This window comes from Lotus japonicus, chromosome 1 (assembly GCF_012489685.1).
Source record: "Lotus japonicus ecotype B-129 chromosome 1, LjGifu_v1.2".
Lineage (NCBI taxonomy): Eukaryota > Viridiplantae > Streptophyta > Magnoliopsida > Fabales > Fabaceae > Lotus > Lotus japonicus.
The window spans coordinates 103,866,617-103,888,847 of record NC_080041.1 but is presented as its reverse complement, the minus strand read 5'-3'; the positions used below and the strand labels follow the sequence as shown (position 1 = coordinate 103,888,847).

General features: G+C 38.1%; 3 protein-coding genes, 1 long non-coding RNA gene and 1 pseudogene across 5 annotated transcripts; 2 read left to right on the top strand and 3 right to left on the bottom strand.

Annotated features, from left to right (window-relative positions):
• Positions 1 to 3,572: 3,572 nt before the first annotated feature.
• Positions 3,573 to 6,308, bottom strand: LOC130716378 (protein FAR1-RELATED SEQUENCE 5-like). The gene is made up of 3 exons (XM_057566512.1): positions 6,258 to 6,308; positions 3,794 to 6,157; positions 3,573 to 3,587 (listed from the first exon to the last, which is right to left on the bottom strand). Exons 1-3 carry the CDS (start codon positions 6,306 to 6,308, stop codon positions 3,573 to 3,575), a joined length of 2,430 nt encoding a protein of 809 aa, XP_057422495.1.
• Positions 6,309 to 7,483: 1,175 nt separating this feature from the next.
• Positions 7,484 to 9,843, top strand: LOC130732365 (uncharacterized). The gene is made up of 6 exons (XM_057584425.1): positions 7,484 to 7,629; positions 7,721 to 7,799; positions 7,893 to 7,988; positions 8,330 to 8,433; positions 8,526 to 8,662; positions 9,420 to 9,843. Exons 2-6 carry the CDS (start codon positions 7,740 to 7,742, stop codon positions 9,500 to 9,502), a joined length of 480 nt encoding a protein of 159 aa, XP_057440408.1. The 5' UTR covers positions 7,484 to 7,629; positions 7,721 to 7,739; the 3' UTR covers positions 9,503 to 9,843.
• Positions 9,844 to 13,157: 3,314 nt separating this feature from the next.
• Positions 13,158 to 14,973, bottom strand: LOC130728637 (putative receptor-like protein kinase At5g39000; annotated as a pseudogene). The gene is made up of 2 exons (XR_009015721.1): positions 13,883 to 14,973; positions 13,158 to 13,809 (listed from the first exon to the last, which is right to left on the bottom strand). The product of XR_009015721.1 is annotated as a putative receptor-like protein kinase At5g39000 (transcript).
• A 1,922-nt stretch (positions 14,974 to 16,895) lies between these two features.
• On the top strand, positions 16,896 to 17,793 carry LOC130728638 (uncharacterized). The gene is made up of 2 exons (XR_009015723.1): positions 16,896 to 17,034; positions 17,317 to 17,793. It is a non-coding gene; the product is annotated as an uncharacterized LOC130728638 (long non-coding RNA).
• A 1,525-nt stretch (positions 17,794 to 19,318) lies between these two features.
• Positions 19,319 to 21,315, bottom strand: LOC130728636 (probable receptor-like protein kinase At5g38990). The gene is made up of 3 exons (XM_057580161.1): positions 21,162 to 21,315; positions 20,243 to 20,983; positions 19,319 to 20,168 (listed from the first exon to the last, which is right to left on the bottom strand). The coding sequence occupies exons 2-3, from the start codon at positions 20,886 to 20,888 to the stop codon at positions 19,639 to 19,641; spliced, it is 1,176 nt and encodes a 391-aa protein (XP_057436144.1). The 5' UTR covers positions 20,889 to 20,983; positions 21,162 to 21,315; the 3' UTR covers positions 19,319 to 19,638.
• Positions 21,316 to 22,231: the final 916 nt, after the last annotated feature.

The following is a 22,231-nucleotide window of genomic DNA, read 5'->3' as shown; positions in this document are numbered from 1 at the left end:
TGTATTTGTTAGTAACTACCACCATCCACTAAACATGAACATGGCGGGACATAAAGATTCAGCTGCGGCAGAGGAAACGGGCTATAATCAGGTACCCTAATATTATTGCAGACTTCAATGAAATCAAATCTATTATTACAATTGACATTTATCTAAGGGGTGTTCTTCACAAAATTTTGCAGCCAGAGGTTAATAGCACAGTAATGAAGGGTATATCGCTTGCTAGTATGGAAACAATAATGAAGGACATGTCATCTAAGCTTTCTGTAAGAACCTTAAACCTTCAATATACTCTGGAATGTATCTGATTTCACAAATAGAGCAACCACTATTATGATGGGTCTGATAATGGTGTTATTGTTAGTCTCACATCATGAAATTGATTTATGTTTATGCAGAAAGTCTTGTGTCAGCTCAACGAAGGGGAAAAAAGGACTAATTTGCTGTTTGAAAAGTTGGGAAGTGTTCAAGAAATGCTTATACTACAGTATCAGGTAATGTTCGCACATATAACCACTTCACCCTTTCATGGTATATTGTATATATAAAGAACTTATGCAGTAGTACATGTGAGTTTGCAGGGTATGTCCCTAAAAGTTGATGAATTGGAAACAAGGTACAAATTGATGGCCAAAAAAATGGACTCATGGAATGGATGTGGTGAGGAAATAGAATACAGGAACAACCAATTCGATACCCAGAACGTAGTCTACATTTCTAAGGGAAAGTTCATGTCAACTCCCTCAAACCTCAGTGTAGGTGACGACACTACAACCATTTTAGGAAGAAAGAACACTGAATTCCTGTCTCCTGGTTCATGTACAGAGGACTACAACAATAAGGTTGTAGATGAAACAGATGATGAAGATGACGAACAAGGCGACCCTAGTGTAGATTGGTATAACTGGTACAAAAGCCTTTCAATGTATGATCCGCCACCAAATGAATCCACATCTCAGGGTACAACTTTGTTCGTAGAGGAAACATTGAAAGACCCAGGCTCACATTCTAGCAATGACAAAGGATCCTGTAGGATGGCACCACAAAAAAAAAAGGTGCCCATTTTACACTTATTTGTTGTCTTCTTGTGGTACTTTTCCTTGGCTTCACAAACTGGGACTTAGTCATTATAGCAATATAGTGACCCTAACTTGTCTCACTATCGTAGGGTCTGGTTGGTCCCCAAGTATCTAGAACCTTACCATTTTCAGCGCCTACTAAAAGGCAGAAAACTGAAAAAGTCCTTACTGTTTCTAATGGTGCTTTCAATATTAATCCGAAATCAACTGCATCAAGGTTAGGTCCCTCCCTGCCTGCCATGCCGTCAGGACTCTCAGATGGATTCAAAACCACGCAAGTTCCAAACCCGGATGCAACCTCAGTGAAGAAAGTAAGGTCCATTAACCACTTTACTATTGTAAAAACATTTACATGTTGTGTTTTTAGGATAGTTTAATTAATTTATGTGTTCACCCAGATGATTAGGACTAAATTTAAGCCCACAACACAAATGAATCTTACGTTGAAGCAACTGCACCTAGCTGCGTATGTTTTCCACCGCGAGACTGATCAAAGGTAACTCATAGAGTAGTACCTTGTGTACAGCAATACCATACAAATGAATCTTACTGAGTTTTATTGACTAACCAGAAATAAATGTGATGTGGATTAGTGAAGTGATATTTAAAGTAGGGAATACTACTGCAACGGTGAATGATTTTGATTGCCTCAAACCACAAACCATTGTAAACCCACAAGTAAGGTTTTATTTATTGTATTTATGTTATGTAACTAGTTTCAAATTTAAAAGTGAATTAATACTAATTTCATATGGCCAGATGATCAATTTCATGGCTGCAAAAATAACCTGGTTCCAAGTCAATAAGAGGCCTCAAACAATTTGGAGTTTACCTTTAGAGTTCGCAGTGAGTCACTTTACCTACAATAGCAACATTATGTTACATAAGCCTGTTTATGTCACATATCAAAGTAATGCTTAGCCACTTCCTACTTCCTATTGTAATTTAGACAGGCTAGCATCAAGAATGGTAATCATATTGACTATATTGTGGAAACTTTTATGGAAGATTGGCTACATCCTTATCAATCACTGAAATACGTGAGTGCATATGTGCATTGTGCCTTACTTATGATCTAAGTAGTAGACAAGTCTGAAATCTAAACTGTAAATTGCAGGTATACATTCCAATCGATGACGGAGGTGGACACTTCTATTTGATGGTTATCGCAATAGAGGAACGTCAAGTATATCACTTTGACTCTGACTTTGGGGCAAAATTACTCCTCGATAAACAATTGCACATGGAGAAAATAGTAAGTAGTGCTAACTTAGTACAGTAACCCTAACCCTTTCTAAAAATTCCAAACCACTAATCCGTAACATTACATTTTTTATGTATTTAGTGTCAGGTCATTACAAAGCTTTTATCCATGGACATGTTTAAAAGTATGTGTCATGGGGGTGTTGATGCCAATACATGGCAAGTGGTTCAAGTCCAACCTCCAATGGATCTTCAACAGCCAAGTCGATACAACTCACCCATCTGGGTTGTTGATTGGATCAGTATGGGGCCATCATTCCAACCTAACGTTCAATCAAGGGTAAGGGGGTTTTACTTTTAAAATGATTACTAACAAGTCTTACATATCCAATGGACTAAAGTCTCTCATTCATGACAGTTAAGCGAGGAGGAAGCATTGAGGATGAAGGTTGCGTTGGAGTTAATTTCTGGACCACACAATGAGGTTTGGGTGGCACTTGAGGCAAAAGTGGAGACCTTCTGGGAACGGATTATGCAACGTCAAGTCCAGAAGTGAAGGAAAAATATTACGCAACATTTCCAACCATGTTTAGCGGCATCTTTTTTGTAATTAGGTTAATGACACTGAATTGTAGTATAGTGTTTTGATATGTTTCACTAAAACCTCAAACTCGTCAGGCATACACGCTTGTAGTAGCATGGACCTGTAACTTTCGTGGGTTGGACAAACTTATTACTTTTGGGCTCACTTAAACTCTGTTTTTTTCCTTTGACATGAGGTCGACCAAAATATTGATTGATTATAGACAGGTTTCCCTTACCCACATTTTTGGTTTCTAACTATATCTGCTGTTTACCTGGGGTTCTACTCAAGACAAACACAGAAAACCTAAAGTAACAAGAAGACAACACTGACCTTAGATTGTATAAATACCAACCATATCAAATTGCACACAGTCACATTAAAACTAACTGTATACACAGTTCAAATATCCACTTGAACACATTAAAATCACATTGTATATAATCACATTAAAACTAACTGTATACACAGTTAAAATATCCACTTGAACACATTAAAATCACATTTTTTTTCGTTGTATATAATCACATTAAAACTAACTGTATGCACAGTTAATATACACAGTTAAAATATCCACTTGAACACATTAAAATCACACTGTAGATAAAGTAACAATATCCATTTCAACGCACTAAAATCAAATTGTAGACATACTAACATTATCCAAATAAACACATTAAAAACACATTGTAAAACTGGTACACAGACTAAACTTCGTCCATCTAACATAACAACAACAGGTCATAAACATTACAACAGAAGAGTCCTACAAATTCCAAATTCCAAACTTTCCTTATGCATCAGCTACCAAAGTCCCGGTGTCAACTGCAGTCACTGAAAATCAGACCAATCAAAATATCAAGATCAGTACACTAGTTTACACAAACATAGTAAATGATGCAGAGTTGAACTTTACCAGACAACTTACATTGTCAACGTTGAGATCTTCTACACTAAAGAGGTCATAGTCTGTTTCCACATGTCCAACAGATTGACCTTGGCTTGCCAGATATGTGCACGTAAGTTTGTTATGCCCAGGTTGCTTACAAAGTGAACAATTTAAGACACGTTTGGCTCTCACGCCCGAAGCCGATGAACCCTTTCCAACACGCACATTTGCCCGTATACGCACAGGGTCCCTCAGATTTGAAAAATCATTTTTATTGACTGATAAATCTCCTCTTTGGCAAGATCTCTTTGCTCTTCCCAACTCTATTTGCTGATTAGCATTCTTCCTTGCATTGTTGAAATCTTCCAGTGTGTCTGAATTTAGTTCACTAAGAACTCTGTATAATTCCATCAAGGCTCCACATCTAGCACTTTTCTGCGAATCCCAACATACCCCTCCAGCACCCTTCGCACTATAGACCCCATCCTTTGCACCTTTGGTCCATCTTTTCAGTATTAAGCACTGAGGCAACTCATCAATCTTCAAATGGTGTAACACAGCAACTATATGCTCGCAAGGTAATCCTCGTGACTCCATTTTCATACATGAGCATTTATAGTCAACTGGTTCTCCATAAACAGAAACATGCCATTCCTTCGCCCCTGATATTAGCTTCGCTACAGTATAAATGGTGCATGTTAATGCCTCGTGGCATTGTAATACCTTCAGCAAAGCAGCCTCTTTAATGACACTGACATATAGCAAGTAAATGGCATTTGTAAAATGTTTCCCACCAGAAATCTCTAAGGCCTCCATCTTTGTTTGTGGAACAGGATTCCCATTTATGGAATGAAAATCATCGTCCACCTCTCTATAACGCATGTTCTTCAAACAGTGGTGGTACTGCACTAAGAAATCAGTCAAGTTCTGACGCGAGTGAACAAACTTCGTAAGCTCAGAATGCAGACCCTCACATCTAGACGTTGTCCGGAATCCAGCAAAGAATTTCCCCCTCAAATGTGCTGCTTCCCACTTTTTCCTTGTAGCGTACTGTGCTTGAACCCATTTGTTGTTTTGCAATCCAAACTTTGCAACCATATCATCCCACTTTTTTTCAAATTTGCCAACATCATAGTCACCAAACATGCACCTCTTGAAAGCTTGAGTAAACTGCGGGTTTCCAATTCTAGTATTCGCGTTACAAAGAAGGTGCCAAGCACACAAACGATGCTGTACATTAGGAAACACCCGGTGGATTGCATTCTTCATCACTACAGCCCCATCTGTTATAACAGTTTTTGGATGTTTACCATCCATTGCTTTCAGGAATTCCTCAAGTAGCCAAACATATGTTTCTTCTGTTTCATTAGCAACAATAGCAGTAGCGAAAATGGTTGTTCGGTTATGGTTGTTTACCCCCGAGAAGACAACTACGAGCAACAAATACTTATTTTTCGAATAGGTTGCATCAAAAGCTAGCACATCACCATAAACCTTGTAACTCAACCGACTAATGCCATCGGACCAAAACAAATGTTGAAGTCTACGCTCATTATCAATAGTGCGCTCCCAATACATATCATTGTCTATGGAACTCAACTTACCAATGAACTGCATTGCGGAGGAAGCATCGCTTTTTTGCATTTGTCGTTGCTTGCCAATCTGATTGTATACAGACCTTTTTGTGAACGGGATATTCTCAAAGCCTCCACATTGAGTTGCAAAAGCACGCCACATGTGAGGAACACCCATGCCAACATCCTTCATGCCATTGAGCTGAACAATGTCGCTCAAACTAAGCTTTCTATGTGGAGCTTGCAAGCCACAATCCACATCATCAAATAACTCATGGTTGTGATCATTTGTAAACAAAGTGCAGTACCAACGAGATGTGGTTACATCAACATGTACCCGAAACATAGCTTTACACCCACATCTGGTTTCCCTCCTAGGTGTCCTTTTTCTTTGTTCAACCGATACGCCCCGGTTTTCTCTCTTACCATTCTTGTTACAAACAAATTCCTGTTGCAAAATCTCACTTGTCTTCCTGCTTCTAATAATGTTGTATTTTCTAACACAGAATCCATTGGCACGTGCAAAATGCGCGTAAAACATGAATGCAACCTCCAAGCTAACAAAATCATATCTTGCTACTTGAATTGGGATAAAAGTCTTCATGTCAATTGCACAAATATCAGATACACTGTTTACCTCTGTTGTAGCCATGGAATTCTCTTCACCATTTCCCATATCTTCACTGAATCGAACACCACACGCAACACTAGAATGGGCAGAGCTACTAATGTCTTCAGTAAAATATTTCAGAACATCTTCAGCAACATCTACATAATCAGTTTCGATTTCACCATCATCTTGTTCAAAAAGGGACAACTCCTCCAGAACCTTCATAACAATAACACATCCATTAATTACCTTGTTCGATTAATAGATCCAAATCCATATCAGGTAAAAGATTCCATGAGAATTGATCTAATTAGCATACCTTTTCTCCGCCTGTTCCATCACAGCAAACGGATTGACTTGAATAATCCATTCGCCTTTCCTAGAACAATCAAAAACAAAGTCCATTATCGCCTAGCAATGGATTTTTCAAACGAAATAACAGTAATTATACAAATACTAGCTGCCCACCATCCACTCATTTATACCTGTAAATACCTTTTTGTTGTAATGTTCTGATTCTCAAACTCAAAGACCTCGGACCCTAAAACCTTAGGGTTTCGCCAACGATCTGCTTCTGGGGAAGGAAATGAAACAATTAACTTGAAAACAACATCGGTGACTAATAGCCCTTCATCTGGAACCTTGCATCGTGTTTAGGGTGTAAGCGCAGGAACCATACTCTGGTAGCGCCAAGGTTGCAATTGGAAAACCCCCTTTTCTAATACTGGACGAATGGAGTTGTGTATGGGTAAAGGGGGACCGCAAAGGGGTATAGTATATGAAAAGGACAATATCGGTAATTTCCGGTATTTTAATTTCATTTATATTTTTTGTTATTACAAACATTCGCTAATGCACCGTGCAGCACATTTGATGCAAATGCACCATATAAGCCACCGTGGAAAGGTGGAGGAAGATAAAGATAGGAATAAATGAGAGAGAAAATAAAGATATAGATGATTCAATGGATAAATGAGAGAGAAATAGATAGAAAATTAAGGTGAAAAAGAGGTGAATCCGTGTATATATAAACTAATAAGATGCCTATAAAAAAAACTAATAAGATAGCAATCACAACCTACAAAATAATAAGTAATTGGGCATGCACTTGGAAATCTCCCATTTGCCATTTGCCAGTAGAAATGTTGACCCACTTCCATGGCAGAAGTATTGTATAATCTTAACACTCAAAAAAAATATGTTACAAAAACGGTCCAACAAATTATATTCTTTTTTCTAAAAGTAAATTCACTGATGATAGTTATGAGACTAATCCATTGAGACTTAAAGATAACAGTAAATGAGTAGACATCTCATAACAAATGCTTCTTTATGTCATTGTTCAGGATCGAACCCTAACCTAAAATGCTTAATGAGTCTAACTATCTAATAGTTTTGCTACACTAAAAATGACGACCTATGAACTAGTCGAAAATGTTTTAAAAAATGTCGAGCCCAGCCCATTTGATTAAAAAATTGATGCAATGCATTTACAAAATCCAGTTCAGTTAACATAACTGGTCCAAATTGGTTTTGAAATAAAAAATAATAATAATTATTTCCTATTCATTGTATCTCTGAAGGCTAGAAGGGCAGTGACGATCGAGCGAGACGACGGCGGGCACCTAGGCCAGCGACGGCGTGCACCTAATTAACAAACCAGTCTCATCACACACACGCTGACATCTCAGGTACTTCCATTTCGTTGAGGGTGAATGAAACTTTCTTCCTTTGCATCAAAACTTATTGACCCTTTTTCTTGTTTTTTTTCAATGATTTTAGAGTGTAGGGCTATCCTGAAATGGGTTGGAAAGCAGCTGAGAAACTCATTAGGAACTGGAAAATTGTCAGAGGGGACAATGTAAGCCAATCCAATCCAACCCAACCCAAAATTGTTCCTGCTTTCACTTTTACTTTATAATTATAATCTTACTCATATGTTCATTTGTAACAGGTTATGATTATAAGAGGCAAAGATAAGGGTGAGACTGGCCTTATTAAGCGTGTCATTCGCTCGCAGAATCGTGTCATTGTTGAGGGTAAAAATCTGGTGAGAGATGAGATTTTTATTTTTGATAGACCAATGTTAGTTGTTAGAAATATTATTATGTTAGTAAATTAGTCCTCCTTAGGGTTCGAACCCTGTACCCTTCATGCATTTCCCCCCAAACCCTTATGTCCCTTAGCTCTTACCACTTGAGCTAACCTTCGGGACTGGTGAGAGATGAGATGACTAACACACCACTATATAACTTTTGATTAAGTGTCTTTGTTTTCAATTCCATTATCAATCTCAGAATATTCATTAATTGTCACCATTGGGTATGTGATGATGGTGTGTATTCGCGCAATGTTATCCGGTTCCAATGCTTTTATTCTTTCTCTTTATAGGTAAAGAAGCATATCAAGCAAGGGCAAGGTCATGAAGGGGGCATCTTTACAGTTGAAGCCCCAATTCATGCCTCCAATGTGCAAGTTCGTGACCCAGTGACGGGGTAAGCACATGTGTTTAGAAATTGAACTGGCGATTGCATCTCCTGAGGTTCGGGATAACATATAAGAAATTAACTAATTTTAAGTTATGCAGGAATCCTTGCAAGATTGGGATTAAATATCTTGAAGATGGAACTAGAGTCAGAGTATCCAGAGGAATAGGAGCATCTGGCTCTATAATCCCTCGTCCGGAGATCTTGAAGATACGAACTACCGCAAGACCGTCAGTTCGTAAGTATCTGAATAGCTTACATTTTTTATTGTTATAGTTGTCGAAAAATGCGGCAAGAGCCTAGAGAGAATGGACAGAAACTGAAAATGAACATGGATTTAAATTTTAGATGAGATGTGTGTACAAGGTAAAAATACGGTGTATGCAGACTGAGAGAGCAAGTAATCGCTGGCTAATTTCATGTGCATATTGTCGAACTAGATGATTTTTTAAATTAACCAGATTATGGTGACAGTTGATTTTCTCATTTAGTTCTGTTAGAATATGAAATCCTATAATTTCATCAAGTTCCTATGAGTTACCTCTCCCCTTCTTCCCTAAATGCCCGTCGACATAAGTGGTTAGCCATGAGCTCAATATCAACTTGTCATTGAAGAAGCACTGCCACCTTACACTATAGTTTTTTTTGAAACATACTCATTTTTTTGTTAAAATTCAATCATAACTATAGTTCGCAAAACAGCTTAATGAAAACCTATGTATAGTATGTTGAAGAATGTCAAACATTAACATGCTCTGACTCTGCATATGCAGAAACTCAAGTAGAAAGCTTCATTTGTATGGTATAACCCTAATAATGTGTTGATCAGTGTTATTTGGATTGATTGATTTGAGTCTTATGTATTATTCAATTTTAATGTCAGAATCTAGGTTCAAGGCTGGGGTAGTTGACATGAACATATGAACACATTCTTTTGTTTCCACCATCAATCTCGACAGTTATTTTTATCTTATCATGGTTTTCATTTTTGGCAGTTGGTCCCAGAGATACTCCAATGGATCTTGTGGTAGAGAAGACATATGATGCTAAAACAGGAAGGGGCATGCCTGAACTTTAAGGAGATAGGGACCTTGTTCAAATTTGGGTACTTCCTATCACAAATCACAATGAAACAAGATATGGTATGAGTGCTTTACACGTTTCACTGTTTCAGGTTATTGTGATCCAGTTAAATAAGCTTACAGATTTTCTTCATTGTTATCTCGAAGCTATGAACCATTTGTAACTTTCTTTAACTTTTTAGACATTACTGGTAGCTAGTAGAATTTTTTCTCTTACATTGATATTGACTACATAGCTTCCAGTTAGTGATTGTCACTGCAATCCATAAACTTGTAAATTGTTAAAATGAGTTATTATGTGATTGCATTCTGGTGATTTAATCAACTCAATTGACTTCGTCTCATGTTTAATTTTAGCCTTTTCCCCCAAACGCCAATGTTCTCATGTCACCTCTTTGTACGTTGAACTTTGTACGTTGAAGGAGGGGATTTTTTTTATAGACAAATGTTAGTAGTAAATTAGTCCTCCACAGAGTTCGAACCTGGACCCTTCACCCTTCAATCCCCCCAACCTTATGTCCCCTAACTCTTACCACTTGAGCTAACCCTCGGGGACCTGGAAGCAGACTTGTTAATAGCGCGCTATAGCGGCGCAATAGCCTATAGCGTAGCGTCCTGGGGGTTCACCGCTACTCTACTATTCACCGCTATTTGCACTATTTGCCGCTATAGCGCCGCAATAGCACTCGAAATAGCGTTTTCTGGGCTTGCCGCTACACTACGCTATCCGCCATTAACAACCCTGCCTGGAAGGAGGGAATAATTTGCTAACAAAGTTAGAGGCCAAATCTTCCCATGAAGTAATGCTAAAAATAACATAATTACACAGTAAAACACCATCACATATTAACTCAAACCTTCTTCAGAGACCTCTACAGCAAAAAAATTATATTAGTGTTACATAAAGGAGGATTAATAGCTTCATCATCAAGCCGTGGTTGATGTTGCAAGTTGCGGACCAACAAAGAAATAATACGGAATGCACCCATGACTCATAAAAACAATATATTCTTAGCTGACAATCGAGCCTCTTATTGTTGTTGTGTTTGTGTAATGCTAGTGAATAATGAGAGATAATCACCACTGGTACCTGTGCTGTCTGCTTCCTATTGCAAAGTCAGCGTGCTCAAGTAGCACTTCCACTTCGCCCATGTTTGGTCGTTCATTTGGTTCGTACTTCAAGCACCTCTCTGTGATATCTATATATGCTTCATAACACTGGTGTAATATTTCCTGCTAGAGCTGGATCAATATCCTAGGCTTGGACCTTCATATCATGAGGAATAGAATACGAATTAGACATTTCTATTTCCTGACTTGGCTGCTGGCGACACTCACGCATCTTCATAATTGTATCAATTGGCTTTGAACATAGCACTTCAAATAGAACAACACCGAATGAATAAACGTCGCATTTATCTGTCAAGGTGCCATCCATGAGAGTACACTCGGGCCAAATATGACACTCGTGTGTCTGCTCCACACAAAAAGGAGAGTACACCATGTATGGACGACTCCATACTCGGTCAGCTCCTTGTAATCTTGCGTAGGAGACCACTAGTAAAGCACGACACCGAACTATAATCACTCAAGATCTGAATGTACAAAAGATAAGAGCCATATAAACCAAGTCTACCGGTTCTCCTGATTGAATAGCTCGTTATGCAGCAAGACTAAAGAAGGCTCAGGCTCCTTGTCAGCCATAGCCATAGTCGGCGGGACTGTGACCTCTTACTCTTACGCCGTTGATTCCCTGCCAGAGTCTTTCCCTCCAAGAGGCTACTGAGACGCCTCCTCTGATGGGTCCTCCTCCTTGTTAGAGTCCTCCGTCTGATCCTCTTGAGTCTGAGCAAAACCCTTAACCGAGCCCTCGGAATCAAGGGTGACAATCGTCCGCTCCAAGTTGATATGAGCGGTCCACGCAATGGACTCCTCAGTTGTAGGATTCTGACATGATTAAAAACATTCACCTTTGAAAAAAAGAAGGTAATTGCACTAATATGATTTGTTGGATACAGAAAGAGAAGAAAAAGAGAAAGATACGATAGATGATGTAATAGAAATGTGTGAATATATATGTATTTAAACCTAATTCAAATTAAAAGTAATGCTACATCATCTTAATTCTTCAAATATCAGTCTCATCATCATGCTGATACTTAATAGGCTTAATTCCACTTTGGGCCCCTGATCTTTCAAAAATGAGCGATCGGGGCTCCCCGTATTTAAATGTAGCGGTCAGCCACCCCAACGTTTCAAAAACGTGCGATCGGGGCCCTTCTGTTAAGTTCCGTTAGTTTGACCAAACGGAGCAGTGATGTGGATTTACTTTTTTATTTTAAGATTATTTTTTTACCCAAAAATTACCCCTCTTATCTCTCTCTCTCTCTCACACTCGAACCTCTCTCCCTCTTTCACGCTTCTTTTTCTTTCTTCTTCTTTCTTCTTCCTCCTTCCTCCTTCCATGGCTTCCTCAACCTCACCCCAACATCACCCCACCCCACAACCCCAAATCTCTCAGACTCGCTCGCTCTCTCGGTCTCGCTCTCTCCTCTGCATCTCGCTCTCGCTCTCTCTCTCTCTCTCGATCTCTCTCTCCTCTGGATTTGGGCGCAGTGAGGATGGAAAGTGTTGCGGGAGAAGCAGAAGGGGCAGATCCATATCTTGGCGGTGAAGTCGACGATGCAGAAGGGGTTGAGGAGGGAGGAGCATGACTTGCAGCGGAGTGGGGTGTAAGGGACGGTGGGGATGTCGTTATGGTGGTGGTGGTGGTGAGGGAACGCCTTCTGGATCTGCTGTGTTCGCCATCTCTCCGCCTCAACAGCGTTTCAATTTCTTCTTTCTCTCACGCCATGGAATCGAAATCAGGAGGAGAAAGATCTGAACTTCCCTTCCCATCCTTTCCTCCCTTGGAAGCAGAGGTGCGTGGCGAGCCAAATCCCTTTTGCTTTGAACTTATCCTCTCTCGTGAAGTAAGGCGCAAGAACTTCCTTCCACGGTGGCAGTTTGTGATTGTCAAGCTCTTGGATATAATGGTGGGTCACAAGTTCATGACTATTAGGCTTCATTGTCTGTGGCACCTGAATAGCACATGGAAGTGATTGGCTTGGAGATATGATTTTTAAGCTTGGATGATCTAAAGCGGGATTTTAATGGAGGTCCTTGGTTGATAGTTGATCAATATATGAAATCTGGAAATCTGGTTGTGATGAAATCTGATGATTTTCTTGCAATTTGGGGATGAAATTTTAGAATTTTTTTAATTAATAAAGGCTTTACAATTTGGGGAGAATCGTGTTTCTGATTTGGGGGGGGGGGGATTTTTGTGTAAAAAAATTAATGTTAAAATGAATAAGAAAATCCACGTCACTGGCTCCGTTTGGTCAAACAAACGGCACTAACAGAAGGACCTGGAACGCACTTTTTTGAAACTTTAGGGTGTCTGACCGCTACGTTTAAACACAGGGGGCCCAGATCGCCCATTTTTGAAAGATCAGGGGCCCAAAATGGAATTAAGCCTACTTAATATTAAATGAAAAAAATAAATCTAATTTAAATGTTTTTAAAATTAAAACAAAATTCAATACTTCATTTATAGTAATTAGTTAGGAGGAGTATTGATTGACTATAGAGACCTCTTAAAATGAAGACTTGAACAAAATACATGATTAAGGAATTTTGCCAACAGAAACAGAACAAAAACAACAGAGAAGCAGTCAAGTGATACATAAACGAAGATCAAGCAGTGGTTGATGTTGCAAGTTGGGAAGCACCAAAAAAATAAATACGGCATGGCATGCACCCATGGCTCATGAAAACAACATATTCTAAGCTGAAATTGAAGCCTCTTGTTGTTGCGGTTGGGTAATGGTGATGAATAATGAGAGATAATCATCACTAGTATCTCTGGCGTCTGCTTCTTGTTGCAAAGTCAGAGCATGTTCAAGTTGTATCTCCACTTCACCCATTGTTGGTCGTTCATCTGGCTCGTGCTTCAAACACCTGTCAATGATATCTATGTACACTGCATAACACTCTGGTGCAATATTTCCTACCAGAGCCGGATCAATATGCTCTGTTCGAAGCCTAGACATAATGTAAAAATGCATAGTGATACGATCTGAAGATTCTGAACCATTATTACACATTTCAATTCCTTCAAAATCATTCATCTCCCTAATAATTGTATAAATTGGCTTTGCACATACCACAGCTACTAGAACAACACCAAATGAATACACATCGAATTTATCTGTCAAGATTTGATTGCTTAGACTCTCGGGAGGCATGTAACCAAGTGTACCTAATAAATAAATCAGTTAAATTTGTTTTGCAGTAATCATTATATAACTAAAATTGAGAAAATTTATTATTACCAGCAATGGATTTTCCTTCAATTGGTTTTGGTTTTTCTGTGAACAACTGCCCTTGTATGGAAAGCCCGAAATCAGAGAGTTTAGGTACCATGTTTTCATCCAAAAGAATGTTAGAGGGGTTGACGCCACGGTGAATGATGGTGCGTTTGAGCCCCGAGTGAATGTAGTGCACCGCACGTGCTGCTCCTATGCAGATCTCTAACCTCTTCTTCCATGACAGTGGTTCCCTACATGAACATCATTGTTGACATGATCAGCGAGGGAACCATTGGACATGTACTCGTACACGATAATCTTCTCATCTTCTTCGATGCAGAATCCGATCAGAGTGATCAAATTGGGGTGACGGAGTTGGCAGAGCAACTTAGTTTCCATCTTGAACTGTTCCTCGCCTTGCTGCCTTAATAACATACCCATTCGCTTCACAGCTACTGCAGTAGCAACATGATCAATTTCGAGATAACCTTTATATACTTTACCAAATCCTCCTTGTCCAATTAGATTTTTTTGATCAAAGTTATTGGTTGCTTTCCTAAGATCGGCCAGAGAAAATCGAGTGCACAGCTCTTCTATTACAGATGGGCAGGGCTTCTTAGATGAACTTGAGTGCTTCTTGGAACGGCCAAAACCCAAAAACTTGAAAACCATTCTTCCAATTTGAAACACAAAGATTCAGCTATATATGCCTAATTGCCTATGCTAGTATGCTTGCTTCACTTTTCTTCAATAATTAATCACAACTAACTTCTATCTGATAATACATCATCATCAAAGTGAATGCCTTATCTTTTGGACTAGAGTCAACGCCAAAATCAAACTCAAGTCACGTTTGTCAAGGGTGTTGTTACTATTGAATTGAAACAAACAATTTAATACTAGGATGCAAATTCACTAAATTGATGATGGAAGTGGCCAAATCTGAAGTATGAAACAACAAAAAGGCGTACCTGAAGATACTAGGATGCAAATTCACCTGGTGGTATTGCAGAGAGTTCAACACCTCGCAGACCAAAACCCTTCCATATGTTTTCCTCTATGATGTGTGGACTGTGGAATACTTGACTGTGTACGTTCTTAAAGTCTTCCTTATTTGTCTCTTTTGTTCATGAAGTGTATTGTGTTCTAACCATTGAATATCTTTATTTTTTACATTTCATATACATTTTAAAAGTGTATTGTGTCATGTTGTAGTAGCTTAACCACATAATAAATAATTTTAAACAAATATAAAAATTGATATATTGGAAATTTTCATGAGTTTAATTTGAAATGCAAATCTTTGGTAGCATTTCCCACATCATAATCAGGCGCATAGCTAGGATTTTCACACAGGACTATAGATCAAACAAATGATTTATATGCGCGTGTTTGGTAATACTTTAAAAAATTATAGGGGACAAAAATAATGTGAAGTTGCTTAGGTCGATTATAATTTTGGCTTAGCATGATTTTTATTGCGTATCCGAACATTCACTATTATTAAAAAGAAAAATAATAGTTTTTCCTCATGAACGCAAGAGTATGTTTGGATACCAATCACATTTTTCGTTAAGTATGTTAAGGGAGAAAAATGCACCTTAATGTTTTTTATCTTGTTTGAAAAAATCATGTAAACGTAACAAAGTATGTTATGAGTGTGAAAAACATAATTATTGAAAATATAGAAATGTGATACTTTTTTTATTTCACTTTTGTGTTGAAACACATGAATTACAAAACTACCAAAATTTATCTTTCATATTTATCTCTTATTTAGCAATGAACGAGAGACGTAATCAATCTTGGAATGTTTCTTTGGTGCATATTATGTGTGAGAATAACAACGTAGGTGATTGTTTGACACGACAAGCTTCTCGTCTTGGCTCTTGTCTGGAAATCCCCCTTCCTTTGCTTGTGCCGTTGTATCTTAACGCCAAAGTGTAGTTTTGTTCTTCATTTAGTTTTCCTCTTGGAAAAAAAGAGAGTATGAGTTACTCCATCAAAGATCCAACAACTCAAATTTTAAGTAAATCTCTAGTGATGATCTTCATGAAACATATGAGCTAATCATCAATCTTGAAGCTCCATGGCTGATGAGGTGGTCAACAACCATAACAACATGATGAAGGTTATAGAGCATTGCCAGCTTCTCTTCCATCAACCACCGTTCCTCTAAGCTACCTTGACCATCCATGGTTTACATTAGTAACAAAGGAAAAAGTATTCATAAGTGCATTTTCCTATTCCTCTAATTACTTCAACTCAAACACTTTTGTAATAGTTCATTTCACTTATGATGCCGAGAGCTATCCACCTAACTATCCTTAACTTATGTGAGTTTATCAGTTGGAATTCCAATACGTAATCCCTTACCATCTACAAAATCATAAGAAACACTATAACTCAAATTCTCTCTCAAGGGCATTCCCAATGACCAATCTATCCTATGACAAGGTTGTCACGACCCGAAATCCTAAGTCGTGATCGGCGCACAGACTAACACCCTAGTCTGACAAGCCTGATTCTCACAAAAATCATTTTCCAAACTATTCTCTAAAGTTACATATGTTTCTCTATATTTATAAAAATAAATATACAAGATCTCAACTGTATTACCAATATCTCAAATGGCAAAACCTGTCAAATAATGATCTCCATTTTCATACTTCCATTAAAAGGAAATTTTCAATTTTAGCACTCAAGTGCAACTTTTACAATAAAACAGTAAATAACAATCTCAAATCTAAATCCTCCTAAGACTCCCTATAGCTGCAGATAACTAGAATCAAATAAAAGACATCAATCGAGCCACCAACCAAAGGAGGCCTACCAATAAGATAAGTTGAACGATCTGAATCTGACACCAGCTTACTACTTAAATGTCACAACCTTTTGCTTGTAAGACATACTTATGTGATCTCTCAGTATAGTTTTATTGGAAATGTTCATTGTATCACTTTTTGACGTGACTTAAAGTGAGATAAGAAAAGAAGAGAGATAAGTTATATATGTGATACAAGAATACAAAGATTGAGAGAAAACAAGGTGTATATATATGTGCTGTAACTGCAATGGTCTACATAAATCGAGACTTAAGTTTGACTGGGATGATTTCTGTAACTTACTAAGGAAAGCAGCAAGCTTTTCTGTTTCTACTATGCCGCAACACCCAGGTGATTTGAATCTCCTAATAAGTTTTGTTGAGCTGATTTCTGTAGCTTCCTGCAGCAATAGCTTTTCTGTTCCTACTATGTTTTGTTTTTTTTTGTAACATCTTTCAGATTTGGTCACTCCATGTCTCCATTAGTTTGTTGGATTGTTTGGAATTTGGATTATCCATGTTATCATCACTTGTTTGTTTCAATTTCGTAGTAGCAGCCTTGACAAACTTAACTTTCATTGTTAATGTTGCCGTTGACTCCAAATTAAGCCATTCGATCATGTATTGGTAGCAGGTAAAGTTAACTGTGAAGATTGAAGTCAACAATGGGTGAAGTCACCACAGTGTTATGAAGCATACATAGATATCATTGACAGGTGTTAGGAAGACGAACCTCATGAACGGCCAACAATGGGTGAAGTTGAGATGCAACTTGAGCATGCTCTTACTTTGCAACAGGAAGCAGACAACCACATATACTAGTGATGATATCTCTCATTATTCACTACCATTACCCAACCAAAACAATAAGAGGCTCAAATTTCAGCTTAGAATTAGGGATGGCAAAGTGGGCTGACCCGCCCCGCCTGCATGTAGCCCGCCATAAACGGGACGGGTTGGGCTGGCCCGCCAAAAAAAGTAGGCTCTCAATCCTAGCCCGCCCCGCTAAAGAACGGGCTGGCGGGTTAGAGGGCTAGCCCATGAGCCACTATGTTAAGGGAAAAAAATAATATTTTTGGTAAAAAATCTGAAATACAAAGTTTCAATATAATCAATATTTAATTTTTTTTGGTTACATGAATCCATATTTAATTTACCAATGTATCAACCATCATCATGAATTAAAAATATCAAAAGAGAACAAAATGACTCATAGTTACATATCCAACAAGAAACTTGTTTTGTTCCCCAAATAAAGATTATAATGAGAAATAGAGTAGCACATAAAAACTTGTTCTGAGACCCACTTCCAGTTTTGTTTTGTCCATGAAATAGAAACTTGTGCAAGTTAATCAACTTGCAAATCAAAAAGTTAATCAACTTGCAAATCAAAATCATATACACCTCGTGTAGCAAGAGGAACGAGAAATATAGAAGGAAAAAGCACAAGAAGTATAACAAAGTATACTTATACTTTGCTTCAATGTATTTATAATTTATGTGAAATAGAATAATACAACCCCTCCCTTAAAATAAAATAAAGTCAGGAACCCGCGGGCTAGCCCGTCCCGACCCGCTTTTAGCCCGTTAAACTGCGGGCCAAAACAGGGCGGGCTAAATGATTTAGTGGGTTACATTTCCCAGCCCAGTCCGCCCCAAAATAGTGGCGGGGCGGGCTGGCCCAACGGGCTAGGCCCATATTGCCATCCCTACTTAGAATATATCGTTTACATGAGTCACAGTTACATGCCGTATTTATTTCTTTGCTGGTTGCGAAACATCAATCATTGGATGCTAATGATGCTGTCAATCTTCGTTTTGACTTTCTCCACTGTTGTTTTTTGTTATGTTGGTAAATTCCTCAATCGTGTATTTTGTCTTGATCAAGGTATCCCACAGACGGTAGCTGTGAAACTAATCTCTCGCCCCCACGGTCAGCGTACTAAGCGGTAGGGGATAAGGAGTCTTCACAACTAACACATTTTCACATGGCACTTATATTTATGTTATTATAATGCAGATCACCACATTTTATATTACAACAGAAATACACAAATCAAGATTCCAATGATGTAGACAAATAAAAAGGATTGTCATTCCACCAAGTGAGAGCACAGGGTTAGGCTATTCCAGTGGTGTTCCAATATGTTCCTTAGTAATCTTTATTGCCATTCTAACAAAGCAAAGGTTGGTCTAAACCAAAATTGGCACACCTATTCTAGCTCAACATTGAAAATGGTTTAGGGTAATAAGATATAATCACTAGTCTTGGTTGCATCTGCTTCCTCCTGCTTTGGTAGAGCAACCTCAAGTTCCACCTCTACTTCACCCATCGTTGATGAACTTGTATTGAGTCTTCATGGCGAACTAACCTGATGTGGAATGCATCAGCTTAGAAACTAAGCATATCCTAAATAACTGATAGCATGTTTGAAAATCACTATACAACTAATTCTTTAGCTAAAATCAATTCCAGTCAAACAGAAGTTCACGTGTGAGTAGTTTCTGGGTGTCAGAATTGATTCTGCACAACTCATCCAAATATAGTATGAATCTATATGTTTAAAGAATTTTAAGGTTATGAAGCCATTTTCGATATCTACATCCCTATGATGATTATGTGAGCACAAACAATATATTAAAATGAAGTTGGTGTAACTCTTTGATAGTTGTAACAGTCAGTTATCATACTATAAGTACATGAGTATATGATGCAAATAATAACCGGAGAAATACGAAAGAAATTCAGCCCCCAAAACACTTCCTCTTACTCTAATTTTCTGCTAAATTATGCAGTAGATTATTGTGTGTGTTAGTCTCAAGCAGTGGTTGATGTTACAGGTTGCGAAGCAACAAAGAAATAAATACGGCATGCACCCATGGCTCATGAAAACAACATATTCTAAGCTTAAATTGGAGCCTCTTGTTGTTGTGTTTGTGTAATGCTAGTGAATAATCAGAGATAATCGTCACTAGTATCTCTGGCGTCTTCCACCAGTTGCAAAGTCAGCGCATGCTCAAGTAGAACTTCCACTTCACCCATTGTTGGTCGTTCATCTGGTTCGTGCTTCAAGCACCTATCAATGATATCTATGTACACTGCATAACACTCTGGTGCAATATTTCCTACCAGAGCCGGATCAATCTCCTCTGCTTGGAGCTTTAACATAATGTGATCTGTGATATGATGATCTGTGATATGATATGGAGATTCTGAACCATGATCTGTGATATGAGATGGAGATTCTGAACCATGATCTGTGATATGAGATGGAGATTCTGAACCATTATCTGTGATATGAGACGGAGATTCTGAACCATTATTAGACGTTTCTATTTCTTCACAATCAGAAGTCTCATAAATAAATCTCCCGAGTCGCTTTGCACATACCACTTCTAATAGAACAACACCAAATGAATAAACATCAAATTTATCTGTCAAGATTTCTTGGCTTAGACCCTCGGGAGGCATGTAACCAAATGTACCTAATAAATAGATCAATTAAATATTTTTTGCACTAATTATTATATGACTAAAATTGAGAAAAATTAATTATTACCAGCAGGGGGTTTTCCTTCAATTGGTTTTGGTTTTTCTGTGAACAACTGTCCTTGTATGGAAATCCCGAAATCAGAGAGTTTAGGTACCATGTTGTCATCCAAAAGAATGTTAGAGGGGTTGACGCGACGGTGAATGATGGTGCGTTTGAGTCCCGAGTGAATGTAGTGCACCGCACGTGCTGCTCCTATGCAGATCTCTAGCCTCGTCTTCCACGACAGTGGTTCCCTTGCATCCTTACTCAGTACTCGATCAGTGAGGGAACCATTGGACATGTACTCGTACACGATAATCTTCTCATCATCGTCGAAGCAGAATCCGATCAGAGTGATCAAATTGGGGTGACGGAGTTGGCAGAGCAACTTAGTTTCCATCTTGAACGGTTCCTCACCTTGCTGCCTTAATAAAATACCCCTTCGCTTCACAGCTACTGCAGTAGCAACATGATCAATTTTGAGATAACCTTTATAAACTTTACAAAAGGCTCCTTGTCCAATTACATTTTTTTCATCAAAGTTATTGGTTGCTTTCTCAAGATCGGCGAGAGAAAATCGAGTGCACAGCTCTTCTATTACAGTTGGGCAGGGCTTCTTAGATGAACTTGAGTGCTTCTTGGAACGGCCAAAACCCAAAAACTTGAGAACCATTCTTCCAATTTGAAACACAAAGATTCAGCTATATATGCCTAATTGCCTATGCTTGCTTCACTTTTCTTCAATAATTAATCTCAGCTAACTTATATCTGATAATACATCATCATCAAAGTGAATGCCTTACCTTTTGGACTAGAGTCAACGCCAAAATTAATATCAAACTCAAGTCACCTTTGTCAAGGGTGTTATTACTATTAAATTGAAACAAACAATTTAATACTAGGATGCAAATTCACTAAATTGATGATGGAAGTGGCCAAAGCGTACCTGAAGATACTAGGATGCAAATTCACCTGGTGAGATTGCAGAGAGTTCAACACCTCGCAGACCAAAACCCCTCCATGTTTTCCTCAATGATGTGTGGACTTTGGAGAACTTGACTGCGCACGTTCCTTATTTGTCTTTTTTGTTCATGAAGCACTTGAATTCTTTTTTTTTGGTACATCAGAACACGAGAAATAGAAATATGGTGACCCCTAATGTGGACCACTTTTAGAGTGGTCTAATTTTAGACCATTTTTTTTAACCTGCTATAACATGTCAACACATCTTAAAAAAAATAATGTGTTGACCTGCTATACCCGGTCAAAGTAGGTGGTGTAAAATTACACCACCTAAAAATGGTGCATATTAGGTTCTTCCCAGAAATATAAATGACTCCATTCAAGGTTTGAACCTTGGATCTCCATCTCCCAACCCATATGTCCCCAACTCTAATAATTGAATATCTAAATTCTTTATTTTATAAATTTTTTAATATAATAAATTTATGATAATATTTTTTCATTTTATATACATTTTAAAAGTGTATTGTGTTATGTTGTAGTAGCTTAATCACATAATAACTAATTTTAAATAAATATAAAAATTGATATATTGGAAATTTCATGAGTTTTAATTTGAAATGCAAATCTCTGGTAGCATTTCCCACATCATAATTACACTCACTAGTAAAATAGAAGAGGGGAGGAAAGAATGTGGCATCTGCTGGGGGCAAGTCATCTTTATATTGGGAAATTGTCACCATTAATCATCAACTTATGCTTTAATGTCTCTCAACAAATCCTCCTTGTATAATCCTCAACAACAAATATTTGACTCAATCTTTCATTCTGCTCTGCTCTGCTATGCTAGCTTTTCCCCTGCACCATCTTCCTCATAATTACTATCTTTATCTACTACATTTTGAAGAACATCAACTTCTTGGCAAACTTTAACAAGTTCTAACAAGTCCATCTTTCGCTGATAGCAAGAGCTGTTTTATCATCCCCAATTACCTAGTATATTCAAGTTATCAATATTCTTAGGTACTGGTATCTTCTTCCATGGAAGAAGCT